At 42.2% G+C, this 22,000-nt stretch overlaps 2 protein-coding genes across 7 annotated transcripts in view; one reads left to right on the top strand and one right to left on the bottom strand.

The window, feature by feature from the left end:
- Positions 1-22,000, bottom strand: part of UTRN (utrophin) — a 453,043-nt gene that overhangs the window by 288,625 nt on the left and 142,418 nt on the right. For all 6 annotated transcript variants that reach the window (XM_045842802.1, XM_045842803.1, XM_045842804.1 and 3 more), the window contains 6 exons: positions 21,394-21,539; positions 20,524-20,736; positions 10,531-10,644; positions 9,722-9,877; positions 6,846-7,016; positions 4,606-4,785 (listed from right to left, as the gene is read on the bottom strand). In XM_045842802.1, the coding sequence (XP_045698758.1) occupies positions 4,606-4,785; positions 6,846-7,016; positions 9,722-9,877; positions 10,531-10,644; positions 20,524-20,736; positions 21,394-21,539 (980 nt within the window). The remainder of the gene's footprint in view (positions 1-4,605; positions 4,786-6,845; positions 7,017-9,721; positions 9,878-10,530; positions 10,645-20,523; positions 20,737-21,393; positions 21,540-22,000) is intronic.
- On the top strand, positions 622-1,156 carry LOC123821435 (40S ribosomal protein S24-like). Its single transcript, XM_045842810.1, has 2 exons — positions 622-1,026; positions 1,063-1,156. Exons 1-2 carry the CDS (start codon positions 639-641, stop codon positions 1,071-1,073), a joined length of 399 nt encoding a protein of 132 aa, XP_045698766.1. The 5' UTR covers positions 622-638; the 3' UTR covers positions 1,074-1,156.

Genomic DNA, 22,000 nt, shown 5'->3' with positions numbered 1-22,000 from the left:
GTATCTCTAGGGCTACATATTCTCTCTAATCAATAACCACTTCATTCAGATAGGAGTATACATGAAGATTCAGAAACTGGTGCCATTGGAATTTCAAGTAAATGAAATACATTCTTCACTAAATCGTATTAGACCAATGGGAGGGAGACAGGAGGCAAAGAGGAATGAGCTGCCTCACTCTTTGCATGAAATTACGTTTCAAGGATCTGGTTGAAAGTCAAAAAAAATTATATAGTTAGTAGAAGAAACCAAGAGGAAAATATTATTATTTTGGTTTTTTAATAGAAAGGTACAAGCCCTCATAATTGCAACACTTTTCAACAATTATATAGAAAATTTGAATTCCACGGGATCCATCCTATTCCAACTCAGAATTAACGGAGGTAACAATTCGCTGTATACTCTTTCCAACTTTTTTCCCAAATTCATATGAACGTCTCGGTATATGCAAAGAACCATATTTTAGTCAAATGGACTTATACTGTTCTTACTGTATTACTGGCAATCATTTATTCCCCACGTTAATGGGGAGTTTTTTGGGGATTGAGAAGAGGAGATAAATTTGTACCCCCCACTTCCTAGGAGAAAACCATGGGAAGCTCTTTCCCTCCCTTGCTGCATGAAGATCGGCAGCCATCATGAACGACACAGTGACTATTCAGACCAGGAAGTTCATGACCAACAGACTACTTCAGCGGAAACAAATGGTCAATGATGTCCTTCACCCTGGCAAGGCAACAGTACCCAAGACAGAAATTCGGGAAAAACTAGCCAAAATGTATAAGACTACACCAGATGTCCTCTTTGTGTTTGGATTCAGAACCCATTTTGGTAGTGGCAAGACAACTGGCTTTGGCAAGCTTTATGATTCCTTGAATTATGCAAAGAAAAATGAACCCAAAGACAGACTTGCAAGACATGGCCTCTATGAGAAGAAGGAGACCTCAAGAAAACAGAGAAAGGAACGTAAGAACAGAATGAAGAAAGTCAGGGGGACTGCAAAGGCCAATGTTGGCGCAGGCAAAAATTGGCAAAAATTGGCTGAGCTGGAGATTAGTCAACAGAAGGAGTAAAGATTCTTCAGTGACTTTATCTGTGGTGATTATGCAGATTTTTCATGAGAAGATTAATAAACGAAGAATTAAAAAAAAAAAAACCATGGGAAGAACAGCCCTTCCCCACAGAGGCGGAGCCTATTTGGTTGATTGATTGATTTAGGAGAAAGCCTAAATTGACGTGGAGCCTCAGAGGCTGGTTCTGTCTCAGATGCACGAAGAGAAGGCGCATGCTAGCCAGCCTTCCAAACGAGCTGTGTTTACTGGACCAGGGGCAGCAAATTTCCCCATACAAGTCTATACAGTAAATATTTTAAGTTTTATAAGACACCTCTGGTGTCTGCCACATATTCTTTTCTGTTTATTTTGTGTGTGTGTTGTTTGTTATTAGCAACCCTTTAGATATTAAAAATATACAAACCATTGTTCAGTCACATTCCATAGAGAAAGAGACATGAAGCAGATCAGACCCTCAGGATGTAATTTGCCAACCATAAATAAGACAAAAAGAGAAAAGTTGTGTCTGGTCCCCCAAATTTCTAGTAGAATTTCAGGTAGAAAGCAGCCTGCAGCATCTACTCAGCTGCAAACAGAGCCCAGTTTTTTATGGGAAAGAAAGAATGGCTATCAGACGATCAGACTTACTCCTACCAGATTTCAGAGTTCCTTGTACCAGTGCCTGCTATTTACCACCCACTGTCCCAGTGTTTTTGAATGAAGTGCCAGCTGAGGCTCTCCTATGCCTGGCTCACCGCTGTATGTGGGCATTTGGGGTACAGTAACGTATTGTTTTAGTGCCCAGGTCACCAGATCGAGTGCTGCCACACCTGAACACCTGCATCTGAAGAAACTGCCTGAAGCAACCACCTCTGTGTTTAGACCCGACGCAGATCACAAGGATTTCGAGCTGGATGCTATACCGGGTAAGATCTGGGAGTCCCTGGGAGAGCGTAAGTACACTTTGCATGTGGGAGGAGAATAACTAACTTATGACCAAAGCATGAACTGCGGTGGATTAACCATTGCCACAAGTGTTTTCCCCTGCACCCATTAAGTGTTGAAACTTTCTGCCCCCTGGAACGTGGGCTGGCCTTGTGACTTGATTAGGCCAAAAGGATGCTACAGACATGACTCCGTGTCAAACTGCACACCTAGCCTTTAAAAGGGCTGCTAGCCTCTGCTTCCTGCCCTCTGAACAGCCAGCTGCCACACTGGAGAGAAGCTGTACGGTGGAGAGGCCACGCGGAGGGAGCCCCAGAGGACGAGAGGACATCGTGAAGGTTCCAGCAGAGCTCCCAAGGGAATGCAGCTACCTGAGTGAGCCAATGTCCGACAGGGGGCAGGAAGCCACCCAGCGAAGCCAAATCAAGCACAGAATCGTGAGAAAAAGTTAATGGTTGTTTTTGCAGGTCACTAAGTCTTGGTGAAGTTGTTGCACAGCAACTGATAACCGAGACATCAGTGTTCATGTTAAAAATATAGAAACACAGTTGGGAAGAATATACACTGACTTCTGGATAATGATTACTTCAGGAGAGAGATGGGATGGGATGGCAAAGAAGGAAACAGGTTCTGTAATACTAATCTATTTTATTTTAAAAACAAGATCTGGGAAAATATGACAAAAAGTTAACATTCGTTATAGCTAACAGATGTTTTAGTAGTATTATCTCTACTCTTCCATGAGTCTGAAATATTTCATGATTTAATACATTTTAAAGGAATCTAAAAATGATCAAGGTCATAAAATTGAAAGGCATTCTTATTCTAATTTAGAAATTTGGACTATTTCTGCCCAATATCCCTTGGTAATCTCTGACACAATTTTAAAAGTATTTCCATTGTTAAACTTATTTTTCCTTCTTTTTGTTTCCCATTTCAAAGACATCAAGGTCTTCTCTTTTCTCCTTTACCTATGTCACTTTTTGCTTGCATTTTTCCTATTCTCCTTTCAAAGTAATTCAAATTAATTCCAAAGTACTTCTAAAAGTAATTCTTACAGCAATTCCAAACCCTCAAAATATTTCTTTCATTCCTCTTTTTCAAATTGCCATGCCTGGGTCATAAAGACAGCTTGAAGAAATGATACAGAGTGCATGGTAGCCCCCTGTTAGCTTGGGATAATTTGGGGACTCCATTCACTATGTAAACATATTATGAGTTGCTATTTTGGCTAGAAATAAGTAGGGAAACAACAACAAAAAGAGCTAAGTCAAGGGTGGTAATGACAGAGAAGAAAACATAGATAAGACTATAGTAAAGTTCAATTCCAAGATCGTTCACCAGGATTTAAGATTAGACATACACAATTTTAATTTCGCAAGTAACCTTAGGTGTTTACACAATATGTTAATATGAAAGAGGGAGGTTTTGAGCCATAGCTTCCTGATGAACTAGTCTCCATCACCCATATTTATCTTACCACAAAATAGTTTCAGAACGAACAAGTAATGAGTGAAGGCAGTTTAACTGTTGCTGTTGTGGCTGTTTACCATTATAGGATTTACCACAATATTACCATTTATTTGAGGTTAAACTGAATTTAAATTGAAGTGCTTCCTAAACTTTTTTCAGTAAGAAAAGTCACACTAATATAAAAAATAAGCAAGAACTTAATTTTATTTTTTAAAAAGCCTCATGGACTCATTTACATCAGGGGTGTCCAACCTTTTGGCGTCTCTGGGCCACCCTGGAAGAAGAAGAGTTGTCTTGGACCACACATTCAATACACAGACACCAATGAAAACTGACAAACAAAAAAAGGTCCATGCATAATTTTTGAGATGTCCACCACCACAGATGAGCAAAAAAGTCCTCACATAATAACCCTAATTATGCAGCGGCCCTTTTGATAATCTTTTAAAACCATTGAGCGGGTCCCAAGTTTTGTGATCCCTGATACAGAAAAAGTACATATCGAAGTAATAAAACTTAGTGTAAACTTAGTAATAAACCTAAGTAACATTTGAAGTAAATTTAACGTTTTGCGTTCACAGCCATCCTGGGCCACATGTGGCCTGGGGGCTGCAGGTTAGACACCCTTGATCTACATCTTAAACCCAACAGCTTGAGGCGGGTGATGGTCCAGAAAATTGCCAGCATATTTAAGTTCTGCTTTCTTTCAGGCGACTCTAACTTTAGATGCCACTCTAAATAACTTTTTTTTAGACCCTCAACTCACGTCTGCATACTAACCAGACAAAATAAAACAAAAGAGATGTTCTCAGTATACTGTTCTAGAATTTTAGGACTGAAATAGACCCTACAGGTCACCTGTGATATGAAAACCTTGACTTTACATGTTAAAAAAGTAAAGTCTGAAGATATTAAATGACTTTCCTGTGAACCTTCCATTGATTTGGGGAAGCTCTTGGTCTCTTTTTTTTTTTTTTAAATCCCTGCTTCACTTGATCAACTTATTACACAAGAACTACTTTTCTTTTATGATCCACTACTTGAAAACAATGGAATTTTTTTTCCAAGGTATGGAAACAGTCAGTACATTACAGAGTTTTGGTCTCGTAAATGCATCACTGGGAAAACAACTTACCTCCAGCGTGTGGCACTTTCCTCGAATTCTGTTGCACAGAAGTTGGTAATTCTCCAGCACCACATTCAGCTCCGATGTCAACTCCTGGCCACCAGAGGGCACTTTTGCAGCCAACAACTTGATGTTGTCCTTAAGAATCTTCACTCTCACCTCCTTCTGCAGCACATCCTCTTTCGCCCTCTGTTCCGAGAAAGGATGGACTTGAAAACTGTCTCCCTTTCTCACTAACCAATTTGTTTCTTTTTAAAAATAACTAAACCGAAATTAAAACATCTGCATGATTCCAGCTACCCCGTTTGGAACACTATTTAGGTGATCACTACAGGGAGTGCTTTTGAAACAAGAATGCTAACTCACTACATGCCCCAGGGTACACAGTCCTATGCGAACTCTCCCCTTTACTGACAGGTAATGTTAACTTAACCTAAGGCATCCTAAGTCATGTTTACGGCCATGAGGCATTTTCAGAGTCTGGGCCCGTGATAATGAGTTCATTTTAATTGACCACCAGAGTCCTGAGCATATCAGCCTGAAATAAATGAATGTTCACAAAAATTCAGATGCACCATTGTAGAGGTATCCTTTAAAAATTACTCAAACATATTATTCTCTCCTGCAACACAGGTATATCTATCCTTCTGATAATTAACTGTATTTCAAAGAGGATGAAATTATACTAGAAAGATCTGATCTAAAAATAGCTTCTTTCCTGACTCCGGCCCCACACATAGGATAAAGCCTCACTTTCAGGAAAACCAGCCAAAAACAGCTTTTTATTTTCTTTTTCAGCTTTCTTTACTGCTTAGTGGTTTTAAACTTTCCTAGGTTGGATAAAATAAGTAAGCATAGTGGTTTTTAAAATCCTAATGGTTGTTTGGAAGAATAAAAATAAACAGAATGTTGCCCAATCAAGGGTGTGAATTTTATTTTTCTAAACTCTCGTGCCTACAGACTTCAGTGAACCCCAAAATGGCAATGCCTGTGGTGTAAAGATGAAATAAGGTGGTTCTTACCACAATGGGCTACCTTTAAAATACCTTATATGCTGAATATTTTAAAAGCTTTCAAAAAAAAGCTGCACTAAAGAAAGGATATGTTTCAAGGAAAATACCATAATTACAATGAAAGCCCCTTGTTGTTTTGCTTTTATTCATACACAATAATCCTTGGATGAAATCGAACCCTTTTCTAAAATACGTACACTCAGATTTTTGCTATGGTTACACTTTTAAGCAAGTTAACTTTGGCCTAAAATGTTACATGTGTTGCTTAATCTTATTTTTAAAAATAGCCTTTAGTCAGTATCTCCTTTGGCCTAAACACTGAAGGAGACTTGAAGCAGTGTTGGAAATTTGGGAATGATGCCCAGTTCTCTCATTGTATTAAAAAGGACAGTGTTCGAGACTACGGACTCAGGAACGAAACTTCACAGGCAATGCATCCTGTGGCCCCGACCGAGACCAACCCCCTTGACGGCGCCCCCGCTGCTGTGTACCTGCACTAGCAAAATGTTTACATTCTCGTGTGCCCCATGTGTGAGAGTAACTGGAAGAACATATCTGATGAAATAAGGATGAACCCCAACCAGATTGGAAAGGCTGTCTTGTTTCTAGTGAAAAATAACTCTTCCTGGAAACTTCTGGAAACAGTGGTGGCGGTTGCACAACAGAACGCACGTGAGTGATGCCACTGAATTTGAGTCGTTCTCCGTGGCTCCCGAAGTTCTCACATAAGGAAACCTCTCAGGGCCCTTCGTGGATTTGACTCGTGGGCCAAGCTGAACTTCCTTTCCCTACAAAATCATAGCGGCTACCCTTCCTTTTTCTTAAATTTGAAATCCTACTGTGAAACTTGACATGCACAGTTGACCCTTGAACAACACGAGTGGTCGAAATCACGTAGAGCTTTTGACTTTCCCAGAACTTAACTACTACGGGCCTACTGTTGATCAGAAGCCTTACGGATAACATCAAGAGTCAATTAACACATATTTTTCATGCTATACATAAGCTAGAGAAAATGAAATGTTATTAAGAAAACCACAGGGGAAATACATTTACAGTATTTACTGAAAAAATCCTTGTAGAAGTGGACCCACGCAATTCAACCCTGTGCTGTTCAAGGGTCAACTAGCTGTACAACCACACTTTACAGCTGAATAGAAGATGAATCGATTGATTGGTTTCTACAGGGAGGAAGGGAGAGATAAAGCCTGTGGCCGCTGGCCGCCCCGGCCTCACCTTCATCTCTTCCACGGCACTCTCGAGTTCTTCCGGTGACTTGTACTCAAAATCCCTCTCCAGGTATTCTTCTTCCGCCTGAGTCATCCACTCCTGCATCTCTGCCAAGTCTTTCTTCAAGTTCACCACCTTTTCCTGACTTTCAGACAGCCTATTTTTCTGAATAGTAATCTGGGAAAGAAAAGCCATTTACCCAAATAAACCGATGCTAATACAGCAAATGTCAGGTTTCTCACGGCTGAGGGCACAGCGACACCTCCACAAAGAGCCTTCCATTTTAAAATTCAGATAAAAGTCTATAAACACTCTGAGCTGACTTGAAAGATAAGCAATAATGAAAACAATAATCATACCTGGGATTCTAGTGCACATTTTGGTTATTAATGTAATCTGGAAATATCTTTCACAATTTTGAAAATGCGTAACTTTTGACAAAGTAATCCCACATGAAGGAATCTAACATACAGCAATCAAAGCATATATTTCAAGGAAACCTACAGTAGCATTGTTGAGTACGGGCAAAAAAAAAAAACAAACCCTAAATACAACCAAAATATCCATTTTTTTTCCTTTTAACAGGATTCTATGTTAAGATTTGACTTTTAAAAGCAAAGAAGAGGTTTCTATTTAAGGTGTTCATAAAACACTACTCCATAAAATTCTGGTTTTGATCATTTACTATATTTATATATCCTAAAGAGACACAAAAAAAGTTACACTAGAAAGTAGGTATTGTTTTGAACCTGGTTCAGTAACTTGGTTAAACATTTCACAGGAGCCTAAAGTATTTTCAGAGAGAGCCTTCCTCTAACTACAAGCTCACTGTCACCACGGGAGAAGACACCGTGCAGAGATCAAGCTCACGTCACGGTTCCACCTCCCGCTCAGGTTCAATCTCACAGCAGCAGTCCCCTTGCCAGGGCCTGCTGCTGGGCTGTGAAGCTGACAGTGACCCAAGGCCAGGACAGGAATCGGATGGCTCTCAGGAGAGCAAGGGGCCATACTTCGTGGCTTTCCTGTCCCCCCTCTCCGACAGGACCACTGTCATAAAAATAGGAAGGGATCAAATGGGAGCTTTGATTTCCCAGCCAGCGTAGTGCTCTGGGAGCCTGCTGCCAGTGATACACACTGCCCTGGCCCCAGGCCTGGCTGGTCACCTGTTCAATCTGGTCGGCTTTAAACAACACCCACATAGACAGGTTTCTTGGGCCCCACTTCCAGGAAATTCTCTTTACTAGTAGTTCCTGGACACCAGTTAGTAACATAATTTTCTTGGGTCCATAGGGAAATGCAAAGGATAAAGTCACTGGCAAACTTTTGAAAAATGAAAAGCTCAAAATTATAATTAACTACCCTGAAATTGTAAATTTCCTATTTTCTGTCACTATAACGCTCTTCCTTTCATGAGATCATGCATATATTAATAGATAGCATAGATTTTATTTTCTTATTGCTTTTATATGTCTGTCCTTCCTTAGCAAAATAAGGATTTGGTCCCATTATTTTATCTAAAATTTCTTCAACTTCTTTATGACTCAGCAAAATGCAAGAGACTGGGGGGCTGCCTCTTCGTTGAGGGCATTTAACATCCCATGCATTTATTCCCATAGTTGGAATCGGTGGTAATTCACAATGAACTCTATGTTCTCATGTGTGTGCATAGATATATGTGGAGACAGACATGATCTGAGTCTCTGTGCCTATACCTACATGCATGTGTACATGTATCTGTCTCCTTGTTCCTCATGGCCACTCCCAAACCGTGTTCCCCATTTACTTCCCCCAAAACCCCACTCAGCATATACTATCAGAATATAGCACACCGAGAGGAATTTGAATTTGGCTAACTTATTAGGTGGTACTATAGAATATTTTCTTAAGTGTGATAATGGTTTGGTGGTTTTGCATAAGAGTGTCCTCATTCAGGGGAGAAGAATACTAAAGTATTTAGGGGTGGAGTGTCATGATATTTTCAAATCTCTGTCAAATGCACTTCTGGTGAAAAGTGCCTCTTTCACCAGAAAAAAAGAGTGCGTGTGTGTTTGTGTGCATATGTAAAGAGAGCAGGGGAGAAAATGGGAAAGCAAACGTGGTAAAAGATTAAAAGCGGTCGAATTTAGGAATCGTTACGCGGCTGCTCCCTCTACCATTACTCCAACTTTTCTTTAAGCTCGAACACACACAAAATAACTTAGCCCTCCCAGAAGGAGATCATCGTGCCACCTGCTCCCACGAAAGCTTCTCCTCGAGTCTTCACCACTTCAGTAAAGGGCACCGCAACTCACACAAAGGGGAAGTTTTGCTGAAACCCTAACCTGTCCTCGACTATTCACTTTTTCTTACCTCACACACCCAATCCATTACTAGACTCTCATCTCTCTTTACAACATACAGTCCAAGCGTAACCTTTCTCCTGACCTCCACCCCCTCCCTCGTCCAAGGAGCCACCCTCCCTCTCCCGGACTGCAATAACCCCTTGCCTTGCCAGAGCAAATCATCCAGATGGAATCAAGGGTGACCTTACAAAATCTATCCCATGTCACTTCCCTGCTCAAAACTCTGAAACTGCTTTCTGCGTGTGAAGTCGTCCTTGAAATAAAATGCAAAAATCTTTGCCTCCAAGGCCACCAACAATCCACGCCCAACTACCTCCTCACCTCAGTCTCACATTCCCCAGCCCTCTGATTCCCCTGTTCACGCAGTTCCAGCTCCAGGGCCTTTCTTGGTTTTTATCAACCACACCAAGCGCATTCCCCCCAAGGGGCCACCTGGACAATCAGTACCCTCTCTGCCATCCAAACTGCATGGGCTATATAATCAATTTCATCGCTTTAATCTACTGCTTGGAAAACAGACAGTAAAGCAGAGAAACTCACCTCCCTGCTCAGTTTCTCCACCTGGGTTTGGTGGTCAGCAAGCTTCGTCTGCACCCAGGTTTTGATGCCAGCAGCGGGACAACTTCGAAGGGCCGTCTCTATCTCCTTCATATCTTTCAGCGAGGATTCAATTGCTTCGATTTCATTCACAAGTGCCTGCACACATAAATTAAGCCTTTGTTGAGTTCATTCCCATAGAAATACATACCATAATTACAGTTTGTCTGCTTTTACCCCTGCAGATATTATAAAAACAGACTGCTTGGGAGTCAAAACTTTTAACTGCTTCAGAAACAGTGTGCCTTATGAAATTCATTTCACTTGGGTTCTTCATCTAGCTATCTGCCAAATTAGATTAGAAATACTTGACCCTCAGCCGGAAATACCACTTTAAAGCAATTTAGAGAAGCCTAATGAATTCATCAAATATGAATTACATGCAATATTACTGGGGAATTTCATTTGTTAAATATATTTTTTAAGCTTTACCACACGGCACAATAGGGGCAACACACACATGGTAACAACGCCACTAAGACGGTCACGCAGCGTGACAGAGCAGCTCCCCATGACCGACAGGCTCTTGGTTCTCTCTATCCAAAATCCCACAGCCACGGCCCAAACGGAAACGTAAATAATCAGGCACTTTCTATGAACTCTGAAGTCAAACAAGCTCTATCATGAAGGCTGTTTTATCTCCGTTTACTGTCAGGTCCTAGTCTTACAATGTTAATAACGGCAGCAAACAATGAGAGACAAGAAGAACACGCTGTCCGCTGCGGCGGGCTTCCTGGGTCGCTGGGACTCACCGAGCTCTGGTCCAGCTGTCTCTGCAGCCCCTCGGCGTCTCCCTGGGCCGCCGGCTCCTTCATCAGGAAGTCTTCCACACCCTCCCGCCACCTCTCCATGACTTTCGAATGAGCCTGAATCAAACACAAGAACCAAGGGGCATATTACTCAGTGACCTTCAACCTACGACATCTCAAAATCTATTGCTGCTGGAAAAAAAAATGGCAATTTTTCAAAACTTGGATAGTATCATTTTCATTTAATTTCTTTTTTTAAATGTTCCCATTTTGAAAATAACGATTTTCTTCAGAAGTAACTAAAATCCCCACGAGATGACCGTTTCCTGATCATTTGAAAAATTTCCAAAACACTCTCCAGCAAACCTAAATGTAACAATATGTATGATTAAAAATTCCAATGACGGGAAAAATGCTTGTCTTGGTATAATCAGATAAAAAAATCTTCTGTTCTTATATAATTTAGAACAAATTTCTCCTAAAGTTACCTGCAGAGCAGAAATCATTGAAGAGCACAGTGAAGGGAGTGAAATACACTGGTCTTAGTTCTGATTTGGATGCTGTTATCAGAGAACCTAGGACAGACAGTCTTTCAGACAAAATGCTCTAACACCCGCACTAACTATGTATGGTACTGGGAGGTCTAAAACACATAAGAAAGGAAACATTGGGCAGAGAGAGAGAGAGAGACTTCAACAGGCAGTAACACTGCAACTGGCCCTTAAAGAATGCAAATAAATAGGCCTGACTTGATCTCTGCCTAATACTGGAGCAAAGTAACCGTCGTTTCTCTCCAAGGCATCCCGGTCCATCATCAGCCAGTCCGACTTCCTAGTTCCCCTTGTACTCAGCTGAGTCTGTTTCCTTGTACCGTCTTCAAGTCTTTGCTTCTCATTCAACGCTAGGAATCAAGACAGATTTTCCTATCCTGTTCAAAAACCCCTTCAGATCTGAAGGCAACCACCCTGTCTTCCCTCGGCCTTCCATTGGTTAAACGTCCCCAGCTCCTCCCACGACGACGGCTGTAGGCTGTGATGTCCGGGTACCGCACTCACCACTCTGATCTACGCATGCTGGAAACCAGGTCAACTTTTTCACGCCCTTACAATAGGCCACACAGAACTAGAAGCCTTATCATTGTAATGCTGGAATGAATGACAACAATGAAACCTCACGGGTACTTCGTGTGCTGAAAATTACACTCATAAAATGCTATCTGAAATTGTTTTATTTTTCCTATCGCAGGGATGTTTTCTTTCTTTTGCTTTTTACTTGACTGTTTATAGACACATTATTCATAACAGTGTGGTTAGCTGAAACTCCAGAATTCCCAGGACTTCCTCGAAATTACATTTCCCCATCTCATATTGCTTCATTGGCTTCTGTCATAAATTCAGGAGCTGATGTTTTGAAATAACAAAATTTGTCTTGTGAATTCACAAAATGATTTGAAGTTTTAGTCTCTCCACTTTCATATCAGCTAACCTCCCAGCTCGCTCTCACGCACAAATCTGGAGTGCAGCATTCCTGTTCTACTGAGTTCCAGGGAAGGAGCTGGGGTTTTCTTGGGTGAAAAACAAGGACAAGGGCAGTGCCTATCTGAGCATTCCCCCAGGAGGACACCATAGCATTCATCAATCAACAAATTTTTGGCTTAGTTTTCAAAATATGGGAATCGACCTAATACTAGCACATCCAACTGGCTTTCAATCTTTCTCCTGCAAGGTCAGAAGAGATTTTCTCATATACTTTACTGAGATCGTGGCTTGCCCAAAATGATGGTTTGTGGCATTATTTGAACTAAATGAGCAAATATTTTAGTTCAGTGAGTCCACGAATCTGTGATTCTAATAATCTAATATCCCTCCTCCAAAAAATAAGTACAGGAAAGCAGTACTTAAAGGAAATGAGCGTGGGCAAGGCTTATTAGTGGCAGCCACGCTGATTCCTGGCGACCACACATTCTTTCCTATCACACAGAAGACCTCTGGTCATTCATCTGCAGCCAAGAATGGACATACATCTTGCTTCAGGTCTTTAGCTTCTAAAAAAATAACGTTCCCCCTCCATTAAGACACTCACCAATCTCCATTTTCCTGGTAATTTCTCACAAGATGCACAGTGTAACCTCAAGATCATGGGTAGAATCCCCAGCATGTGCCTGGGGAAATAGATTCAGCCCCATCTGAAAGATCTGTGGAGCTTTCCCATCTAACTCAGAATTCAGGTTCTAATGCACTGTCAGTAATGACCATTCCACACTTTCTAGTTTGCAGGGCCATTCTCTGAGGAGGATGGAAAGCAGAAAGTGCCGACAAGGTGAGGCTTTTCTGTCTCTGTTAGTATTATACCTCCTCCTCAGTCCACCCACAGCGTTGAAAGCCCTTAGTCCCATAGTGCACTTCCCACAAGTTCCCTCCCCTCCCTTCTTTCCCCTGCCCGCCCTGTCCTCACAGGCCCACGCTACACTCTCTCTTCCCTGTCACTTTAACTGCTAACACATCTTCCTTCTGTTTGCTCCAGCATTCTAAGACCTCACCACAGAAGACTGATTAGAAAGACATGGTCGGGGCAAGGTCAGGTACGGTGTGCAAACACGCAAGTGTGTAAGAAGAGAGAAAGTTTGCAAACACCCTTAGAAGGACGCTGCCCAAATAAGTTGTTGCCCCTTGGTGGGCTGCTAATTCCCATTCTGAACTTTTTAAGAATTTGAGGCAGCGTTACAGCGACATAACTGGCAATCCATTAAATCTAGTTTCGAATAAGAAAACTGAGAGTCTCTGAGGCCAAGCGCTTTTGACCTTGGTAAGGAAGCATTTTGTTCCAAGGAAGTTTCAGTCACAGTCAGCCTTGACCAGAGCAAGTGGCCTCGAGGATCCCAGCCGTGGGCACGAGAGGGCGTTTCCCAGCACCGACCCCCCTCCTTCCTCCGTCTCTCACACACGCAGACCCACGTGAGCACGCCCAGGTCACAAACACCTGTGCCTTCTTTCTCACACTTCAGCATCTGAAAAGCTGTTTTCACTACGAACAATCCTGCACGTAATCCTGACCGGGCTGACTTGTAGGAGACGCCGTGCGCCCCCAGGAAGACAAACACTGAGGTCTGAATTCCAAGCTCAGCACTTTCCCAGCCGTGAGGCCGAGAGAAACTAATTTCTCTTCCGAGCCTCAGAGGCTCATCTACAGCAGAAGAAAAATGACAAATACTTTGCCTGATTGTTCTGAAAAACAGAGATAATGTTGGAACAGGGCCTGGTACAGAGCTGGTGTGCAGCAAATGGTAGCTATTAATACAAAGGTCTATAAAACCAAGTGCTTTGTGACCACGATCACCTCCATTAAAGAGTTACCACTTCCAAACTCAGGTGTTCACTCCCATCAGAGACTCCGCAGGAATAAGCAAGGCTCAGTACATGTTTGCATATGAGTGTTAATGCTGCCAGCATTCATGCCTATTCTACCCTAAAACTGTTCAAAAGTGACTGATTTCAAAATAACTGTTAGAGGAGCTGCTACTTAGGACATCTCTTAACTGGAACTGACAGAATCCAGCTCAGCTGGAGGGAAACAAGTACAATAAAGGAGGGAACGCCAACCCAAACCTGGAGGCAGCTTCACACACCTGCCCCTGCGGCCACACCAGGCGGGGTGGGTGGGGACAGGAAATGGGGAAATGGGGAGCTCTGCTCCCCTCCAGTGTCTCCACCTTCCTTGGGAGGAAAACGTTGTGTCAATCCCCTTGTAATACTGTTTCCCGTGATTCAAAAATAGCACAAGTTTGTTCGTTCATCTTCCACTCTGTCACACAGCAAAGAGGTTGCCGAGAAAGTGAAAGCAGTCACGGCAGTGTTTCTCTGCCCAGCTGAAAATCACTGGGCTGACTGATGCACTGTGAGCTCCTATTTAACGTTTTCTGCACCTCCATCCACTTGCAGAATATGAAGATATTCATTGAATCAATGAATATATGAACATATATATTAAATTAGGTAAATTCTAATATTCTGTCTTCTCTGGGAGACCTCAGTCTTTTGAAAATTTATTAGTAAATTTCTAAAGTAAATGTCATTATTTCACATGCAAAAAAAATATGTAAACTGCATTATTTATAATAGCCAAATATGGAAGCAACCCAAGTGCCCATCAGTACAGGTGTGGATAAAAAGAAGTGTGGTACATATACACAAGGTATTCATTCATAAGAAAGAATGAAACCTTACCTTTTGCGGCCGCATGGATGGACCTACAGGCTATTATGCTATGCGGGATAAATCAGGGAAAAAAAGACAAATAGCCCGTGACTTCACTTATCTGTGGAGTCTAAAGAACAAAGCAAACAAGCAAACAAAACAGAAACAGACTCAGACACGGAGAACAGACTGATGGTTGCCAGAGGGGAGGGGATTGAGGGACAGGATGAAAAAGGTAAAGAGATTAAGAAGTACCAATTGGTTGTTACAGAAGGGTCACAAGGATGTAAATTACAGCACAGGGTATATAGTCAATAATGTTGCAGTAACTATGGATGGGGCCAGGTGGGTGCTTGAAATACTGAGGGGATCACTCTGTAAAGCACATGATCGTCTAACCACTATGCTGTTCACCTGACACTAAATACAGAATAATGTTGAATGTGAACTGTAATTGAAAAAATTTTAAATACTATAATAAAAAAGGCAAACTGTAAGCAATACTCACAAATCCTCAAACATAAAACGATCACCACGATAGTTCTGAAAAGCAAAGTAGCAGATATTGCAGACTAGTAGGGCCCAAACTCTACACTGAGCGCTGCTGCTCAGAAGCGCCGGTCTGCGGCACTGGGGCGGGTGACACCTGCTGCTGAGGTCACTGAAACAATTCCTTCACCCCGCCACAGCCCCTCCCCCAGAGCAGCCCCTGAGCTGAGGGTGGCTGAAATCGGAAGCTTGGCCAGGCTGGATTTCAGGCAGTAAGACCCCAAGGCACACAACTACCCCCTGAGTCTTTGTTTACAGCTAAATTCTTGGCACTTTGCTTTGTTCCTCCCCTGCTCCACTGGAATGCCCACAGCTTTTGAAGCAGTACGTTTCTAAACCAGGACACAGGCAAAACAAATTGAGAAACCAGAATTCAAACAGTAATAAGGTATTAGGGTTTCTATTTTGTTTGGCTTTATGATGCTCATTAACCTCAAGAATGCTCTTTGAAACAGTGTTACCTAATTTAGAAAGGAAGACCAGCAACAGCATTGCTGCTACATGTCCTCATCTGAAACTAGCAGGGATCTTAAATCTCGGGCTGAGAATGCATCAACACTCCCTTCAGTGAAGTAAAATGTATTCAGAATGAGGAAAAAAAAACCTTAGAAGATAATCATATCAATTATCTGTTACCTGGAAGGAGTTAAATCAGCCACACTGCCATAGGGCATATCCCTCTTAGAAAGTACCTTCCATTGTGTGCTTTACCCTAAAGTGACTTCCCAAGTAATTTCGAAAGCAGGTTCTGCATGTCCCAGCACACGCCCTTCCTCACTCAGGGTCAGAGCACAGCGCGCAGTCTGTTCCATGATGTGTGAGGAAAGGAGTGTGACTGCAGAGGGGTCCAGCCAGTGAGAGAATGAAGCATTTAGGTTTTAGAGATCCAACCCCAACGGAGATGGTACAATAGGGTCCTAAGACGTCTGAAGGTACCTCCAAAGTACTTACATTCACACCTGCGTCCTTGCTGTAGGCCTGACAAGGTTCCTAACCTCCCCATGCGCTGGGGGAGGGGAGACTAGCAGGTGCAGCCATAATAAAGGCTGGCCTGAGACGGTCTTAGTGTGAGGGTGCAGAATCGCAGGGGAGGGGAGGGGAGGCAGCCGCGGGTGGGGTGGCAAGCAAGGCTGAAGACTGCCTGTAGAAGAAGCTTACTCTTAAAGGATGAACATGGCCCTGACCAGTGTGGCCCAGTGGGTTGGGCTTTGCCTGCAAAGCAAAAGGTCACTGGTTCAATTCCCAGTCAGGGAGCATACCTGGGTTGTGGGTTCGGCCCCCAGTTGGGCAGCATATAGGAGGCAACTGACTGATGTTTCTCTCTCACATCGGCATTTCCTTTTCCCTCTCCCTCCCTTCCCCCCTCTCTCCCTTTCCCCTCTCTAAAAAGAAATAAAGTACTTTAAATAAATACATATATGCATATATACATACATACATAAACAGCGAGCATGAGCAGAGGGGGATGTAAATTTCTAGCAAGCTGGTGACATTTCCTGAGAAAAGCAATGGTCCAGTGTGGTCTCGGTGCCTAGCACTGTCTCCCCACCCAACTCAGCTCACAGGGGCAAATGAGGTGGGCTTTGGGGGCAAGGAAGAGGCAGGAGCTCAGAGCTAGTTGGGAAAACGTTTCGTATGACCATGGCAAAGACAACAGAATACTTTCCAGAAGTATAGCTCTCACACCACGGGGATGGTGAGTTCAAGAGGGGAGAGATCAGAAGCAGCAGGCCTGATTTCGAGGGTAAGGAGACGGTCAGGGCAGAGGTCACGTGACAGTATGAGCACAGCTGGGCGGGGCTGGAGGAGGGGTCCCAAGAGGCCACAGAGGTGGTGAATTTAAGGCCAAGTTTTGTGTGGGCCTTGGGGATGGTCTGGTCATGCTGCAGTTAACCCTCAGTGCAGGAGGTCTTGAAAAGCAGAAAGGAAGTAATAAGAAATATCTTTCAGCCCCTGAATCCAAGGTATTATTGCTGGGGATAGGAGTTCATCATGTTTAATCCCCATAATTCATAAGAAAATCTTGTCAGTAAAATCAATAATTTTTTTAAAATTACCTTTTTCATGTATTTTTTTAGACGTTTTGGTGCCTGGAAGGAGTGGGAGGACTTTCCATGAGGTAATTTTAAGTGTACCAATTAACATTTTAATTGTTAATGATAGGAACTGAGGTCATTACTTTGGCATGGAATAGATTTTTCTCTTAAATTTAAGAACACATTTGGCCATAACACTGTGCAAAAGAAGCCAGCCATGCAGACAAAGGAAATGCAGGCGCCTGAGGAAAACGCTCTTCACTGACAGATAACAGAAAACTAAAATCCACACACACCCAACAATGTGATGCCTTACGCGGATTGTAGGACGGTGGAGACAGTGAGCCAAAGCTACAAAAACACCGTCAAAGTTTAACCGTGCTGCGCCAGGGAAAGGTATCCTTATTCTGAGGAATGTAAATGCATGCTCCATGCTCATGCATTGGATGATGTCTATTTAAATGCCCCTCGTGATGTCCCAATATCATTTACTTCTATCAGTGTGGGAGAAGAGCGATTAGAATTAGTGATATTCATAAACTTTTTTTTACTTTGAATATGTTAACCTCCAGGAGGAGTCACGGTTAATGTGCACTGCCGCCAGGACAGGCACCGGTGGCGCCGGGGACGACAGGGCACGCTCAGTGCCTGCTCTAAACACTCCCTCCCGATAGGAGCTCAAGTTCCCCAGAGAGCTCTGCTCATCTACTGCCTGTATAATTGGTTATATAACGCATTTTAAAAAGAAACAAGTCACCCTCTCTGTTCCTTAGAAAACTCATCATAAATTGGAATTCAATCAAAAACCTACTGTGCCTCATTGCTTTAAGACAAACAGAACTAAAATGCCTAAAAGACTGTAAATCAGGGAATTAAAAGAGGGAAAAGAAGGCTAACCTCAACATGACTATTGATTGTAATTATCTTTGGAGGGGAGAATTAAAAGCTTTCCTAAGTGAACAGTAAGTAGTTAAGTAACAACCAATTTATTCAAAGCAAATAAAGAAGTAAAAGTGTTCTTTAGAATTTAAAAGTGCATATTTCAATTAAAAAAAAAACCACTGGGCAATGAAAGAATACAGACACTGTCAACAATCTTGTAGTCAGGACACAAAAAGTAAACTAGAAATAACTGGATGTTACAAATCTGCTACCTACCTCGATAACAGTAAAGAAAATCTATCTGATGAATGTGTTTGACGTGGAATATTTCTAATGGAAATAAATTTGGCACACACTCAAACTGGCCAGTCTTAGGACCTGAATTTGCTACATTACTAACGACTCACTAAAGCCTAAAGCCGGATTACCATAACCACAGGACTCTCTTTTGTGTTTTGAAGAACACTTATTATCTTTAAATTCCACATTAACATATTGGCACACAGGTAGCTAACCCTATTACACACTTTTAAGCATTGAAAGGAGATTAACCTTTGGATTAATCTCTGGGTTAATCTTCACCTGTAAATTTCCCTAACTACATCTCAGATTTAAACTTGAAAACAAAGCAATGATATTTTGAAAAAATGGAAAAGATTTAATCTGGCATTGTTCAACCTTGGCACTATTGACATTTTGGGCCCCCCAAATTATTGTCATGGGCTGCTCTATGCACTGTAGGATGTTACCTGCCACCCGGGTCCCCAAAGCACCCTCCCTACCCCCACAGTGTGACAAACAAAAATGTCTCCAAACAGTAATAAATGTAACCTGGGGGTACAAAATCACCCCTGGCGGAGAACCACAGATAATCCAATGCTTGGGTGCTAACCCAACATTTTAGAACCACAAGTAAGGGTAATTCTGGTTTGTAAAGTTGGAATGAAGTAGAACCAAACACAGACCAAGGGAAGTGGATCCACTCACAATCTTAAATGAGTCAAAACAATTAAACTACGTACAATACACCTCCCTTCAACATTAATGGTTTATTCTAATGAGAACTCAGGATAGAGTTGCAATGCACACTTAGAGAAAACCACCTCCTTCCACCACCACGCACACACACACACACACACACACACACACACACCCACCCCCCCCTCCGGCCATCTCACCTCCTCCCGGTCACTGACGGGGCCTGTCCAGTGGTTCCTGGGCCAAAGAGCTTCCCTCCAAGCCCAGCGGCCACCACTGCTGTTCATCCTTCTGGATCCTTTCACACTCATCTGGGCAGCCTACCCCTCCCTCTTCCACCGCATGTCCTCTGATTTTAATTTTTAAAACATCATTTGCAATCATTTTTTATTTGCAATCTTATCACTTTTTTTAGCAATATCTTTAACACAAATTCTCTTGGGACCTAAATCCAAATACCCTGCATATACACAATCTCTTATACATGTTCTCTTGAGATCACAACACATAAATTTCCCTATCCAAACCTAGTACTGGTCCCATTTCGGTCACTGAGAAATATTTATGGAGTGGCCTCTCTGTGCCAGGCTGCTTCAGAAGTGCATCTTCAGATACATAGGTGCATAAAAACAAACCCAAAAGACCGAGGTAAGGAGGCTGTGGGAGGACAGGCAGCCTGCAGGGAGGGGGTGTGAGGGGGTCACTCATCCTCCAGACCCTTCCTATTGCAAAGCCAGGTGATCTGGAAACGCCACTTCTCTGACTTCCTCGCAGGTCAAGTGTTAGCGTTCTGGCTGTCTCACCTGACACTGACTCTTACCGCTTTCTCCTTATTTATGTCTTTACCTTTACCCTTTCTTCTGGAGCTTTACTATTGCTTCTTCACCTATACCATTCTCAGATAAAGGTCCTGTTTCTGAGTTTTTGTGAACCTCCAAGTACCTGCTTTTCCAAACTGACACTGTCTGTTGAGGGTCTACTTCAGATTTTTCAACTTCAATTGTCTAAATTCTTTAAAAAAAAAAAAAAAAAAAGACCAGCCTCAGTGACTCACCTCTCTGCTACTACCTGGGCCACGTGCACCACTCTGCGTTACCACTACGATCTAGTCACCGGCCTGCAGATCAGGGGGGTCTGCAGCCCCAGAACATTATTTTGGCCATTTTAAGCAATTTTCTTTTACCTTTGTGCTCTCTAGTATATCTTTGGTAAGCAAGTTATAAATCCCAACGTAAGTACATAATAAATGTAGGACTAGAAAAAATGCAGAATACTCACATAATAGATATTTGAATCTTACATGATAATGACTACACTATTTTACCCTGTAATAAACTCCTAACCGCCTCTGCATTTACCTCAAACGTTCTCAGTTTGGGGATAATCTCTTCAAGCAAATGCAGGTCTTTGGAAACCTTGGCCTTGACTTTGTTCCACTTCCCTTGAATATCGTTAAATTCTTGATTGTACATTTTTTCTACGTCTGGAGAAACGCTTTTCTCTAAAGCCTTTGTTTCTTCTGCAAGTTTATGTAACATAGGTCTTTGGCTCTCAAGGATTTCATCAAGGGCCTGGAAAAAATTTTAAGACATTAACAGTATGCACAACCATTTGCCTGTACAGAAGTAATAACATGCGCTGTGAAAAAGTAAACTTTTACAATGCATTTGATCAAAAAACTGTGCAAAACTCATTTAAAAAAAACAAGCACAATCAAAAACATTAAAGTTTTCCCTGCATGAGTTGCACGTGGGCCGTGCATAATACACATCCTCGACACTAAAGACCTCTGTAACCGCTCGCCTGGTGAGGGCCGCGTGTGCGGGGCTCACGGGTGGATCTGTTGTAGCTGGTGAGACGGCTCAGAGCCGTGTATCTTAAGTGACCAGGGAAGTACTTTTATTCAACAGTGGAAAAGGACAACCCATCGATTCAACTGACACTGTTCATTTTATTAAAGATATTTTAGATTATAAGCAGGTTGAGAATTTTAAGTTCATTACCACAGGAGAAAAACATGGGTTTCGTCCCATTAAAACATTTAATATAACTATCTTTTCTTCTAGCTAAAGTGCTACATTATAGTAACTAATCTCCAAACTGTAAGACATTTTTGACCAGTTATGACCAAAAGTGATTAATATTTTTTAAATGGTTGAAAAAATATTTCAAAATATGACCTGTATTAGAAATGATTCTAGATTTCCAAGAGCTAAAATATATGTCACCTTTTTTCCTTGCAGGGCCTTCTCCACCTTTGCAAGGTCATTCAAGACATCCAAAGACATCTGGGCCTTACTTTCTGAATCATTTAGCATATCTTGTAGTGTTTTCAGTGTTTCCAAATATGCATGCCCGGGCTGGCTCTTCATTTCTGGTGATTTAAAAACACTTGGTTTGAGAAAACAGTACTAAGAACCTAATATTATTATACAGACCATTAATCTTCCTTATATAATAAGTGAATTCAAATACATGAGAACTTAGATGCCATGATTAAAACTTAAAAGGGTCTCTGTGAGTCACTGAAGTCATTCCACCGGCATCTGCGAGCGTCAGACAGTGACATCATTCCTGCGGACGTCGATGTTTGAAATATTAACTAACCCACTGTCATTTGTCTTCATTTTGTCATGATGGAATGCCTCTCTGAAGATGGCACTACAATGTTCCTCTCATCTCACACAATCTCTTTTTCCCTGGTAGCCACAGAAAGAATAGGAGAAAACAAAGACCCCTTCAGCCAGTCTTCCTCTAAGCTTGAGCAGCAGAGGAACTGCCATCCACAGGGCGGTGGACATTTATCAGAACCCCACAGCCAGGCTGTCACCGGCG

The sequence above is a fragment of the Phyllostomus hastatus genome, unplaced genomic scaffold, assembly GCF_019186645.2.
Source record: "Phyllostomus hastatus isolate PE091 unplaced genomic scaffold, TTU_PhHast_1.1 phas_contig_40, whole genome shotgun sequence".
In the NCBI taxonomy this organism is placed as follows: domain Eukaryota; kingdom Metazoa; phylum Chordata; class Mammalia; order Chiroptera; family Phyllostomidae; genus Phyllostomus; species Phyllostomus hastatus.
The sequence above is the reverse complement of the archived record's forward strand: the minus strand, read 5'-3'. Positions and strand labels throughout refer to the sequence as shown.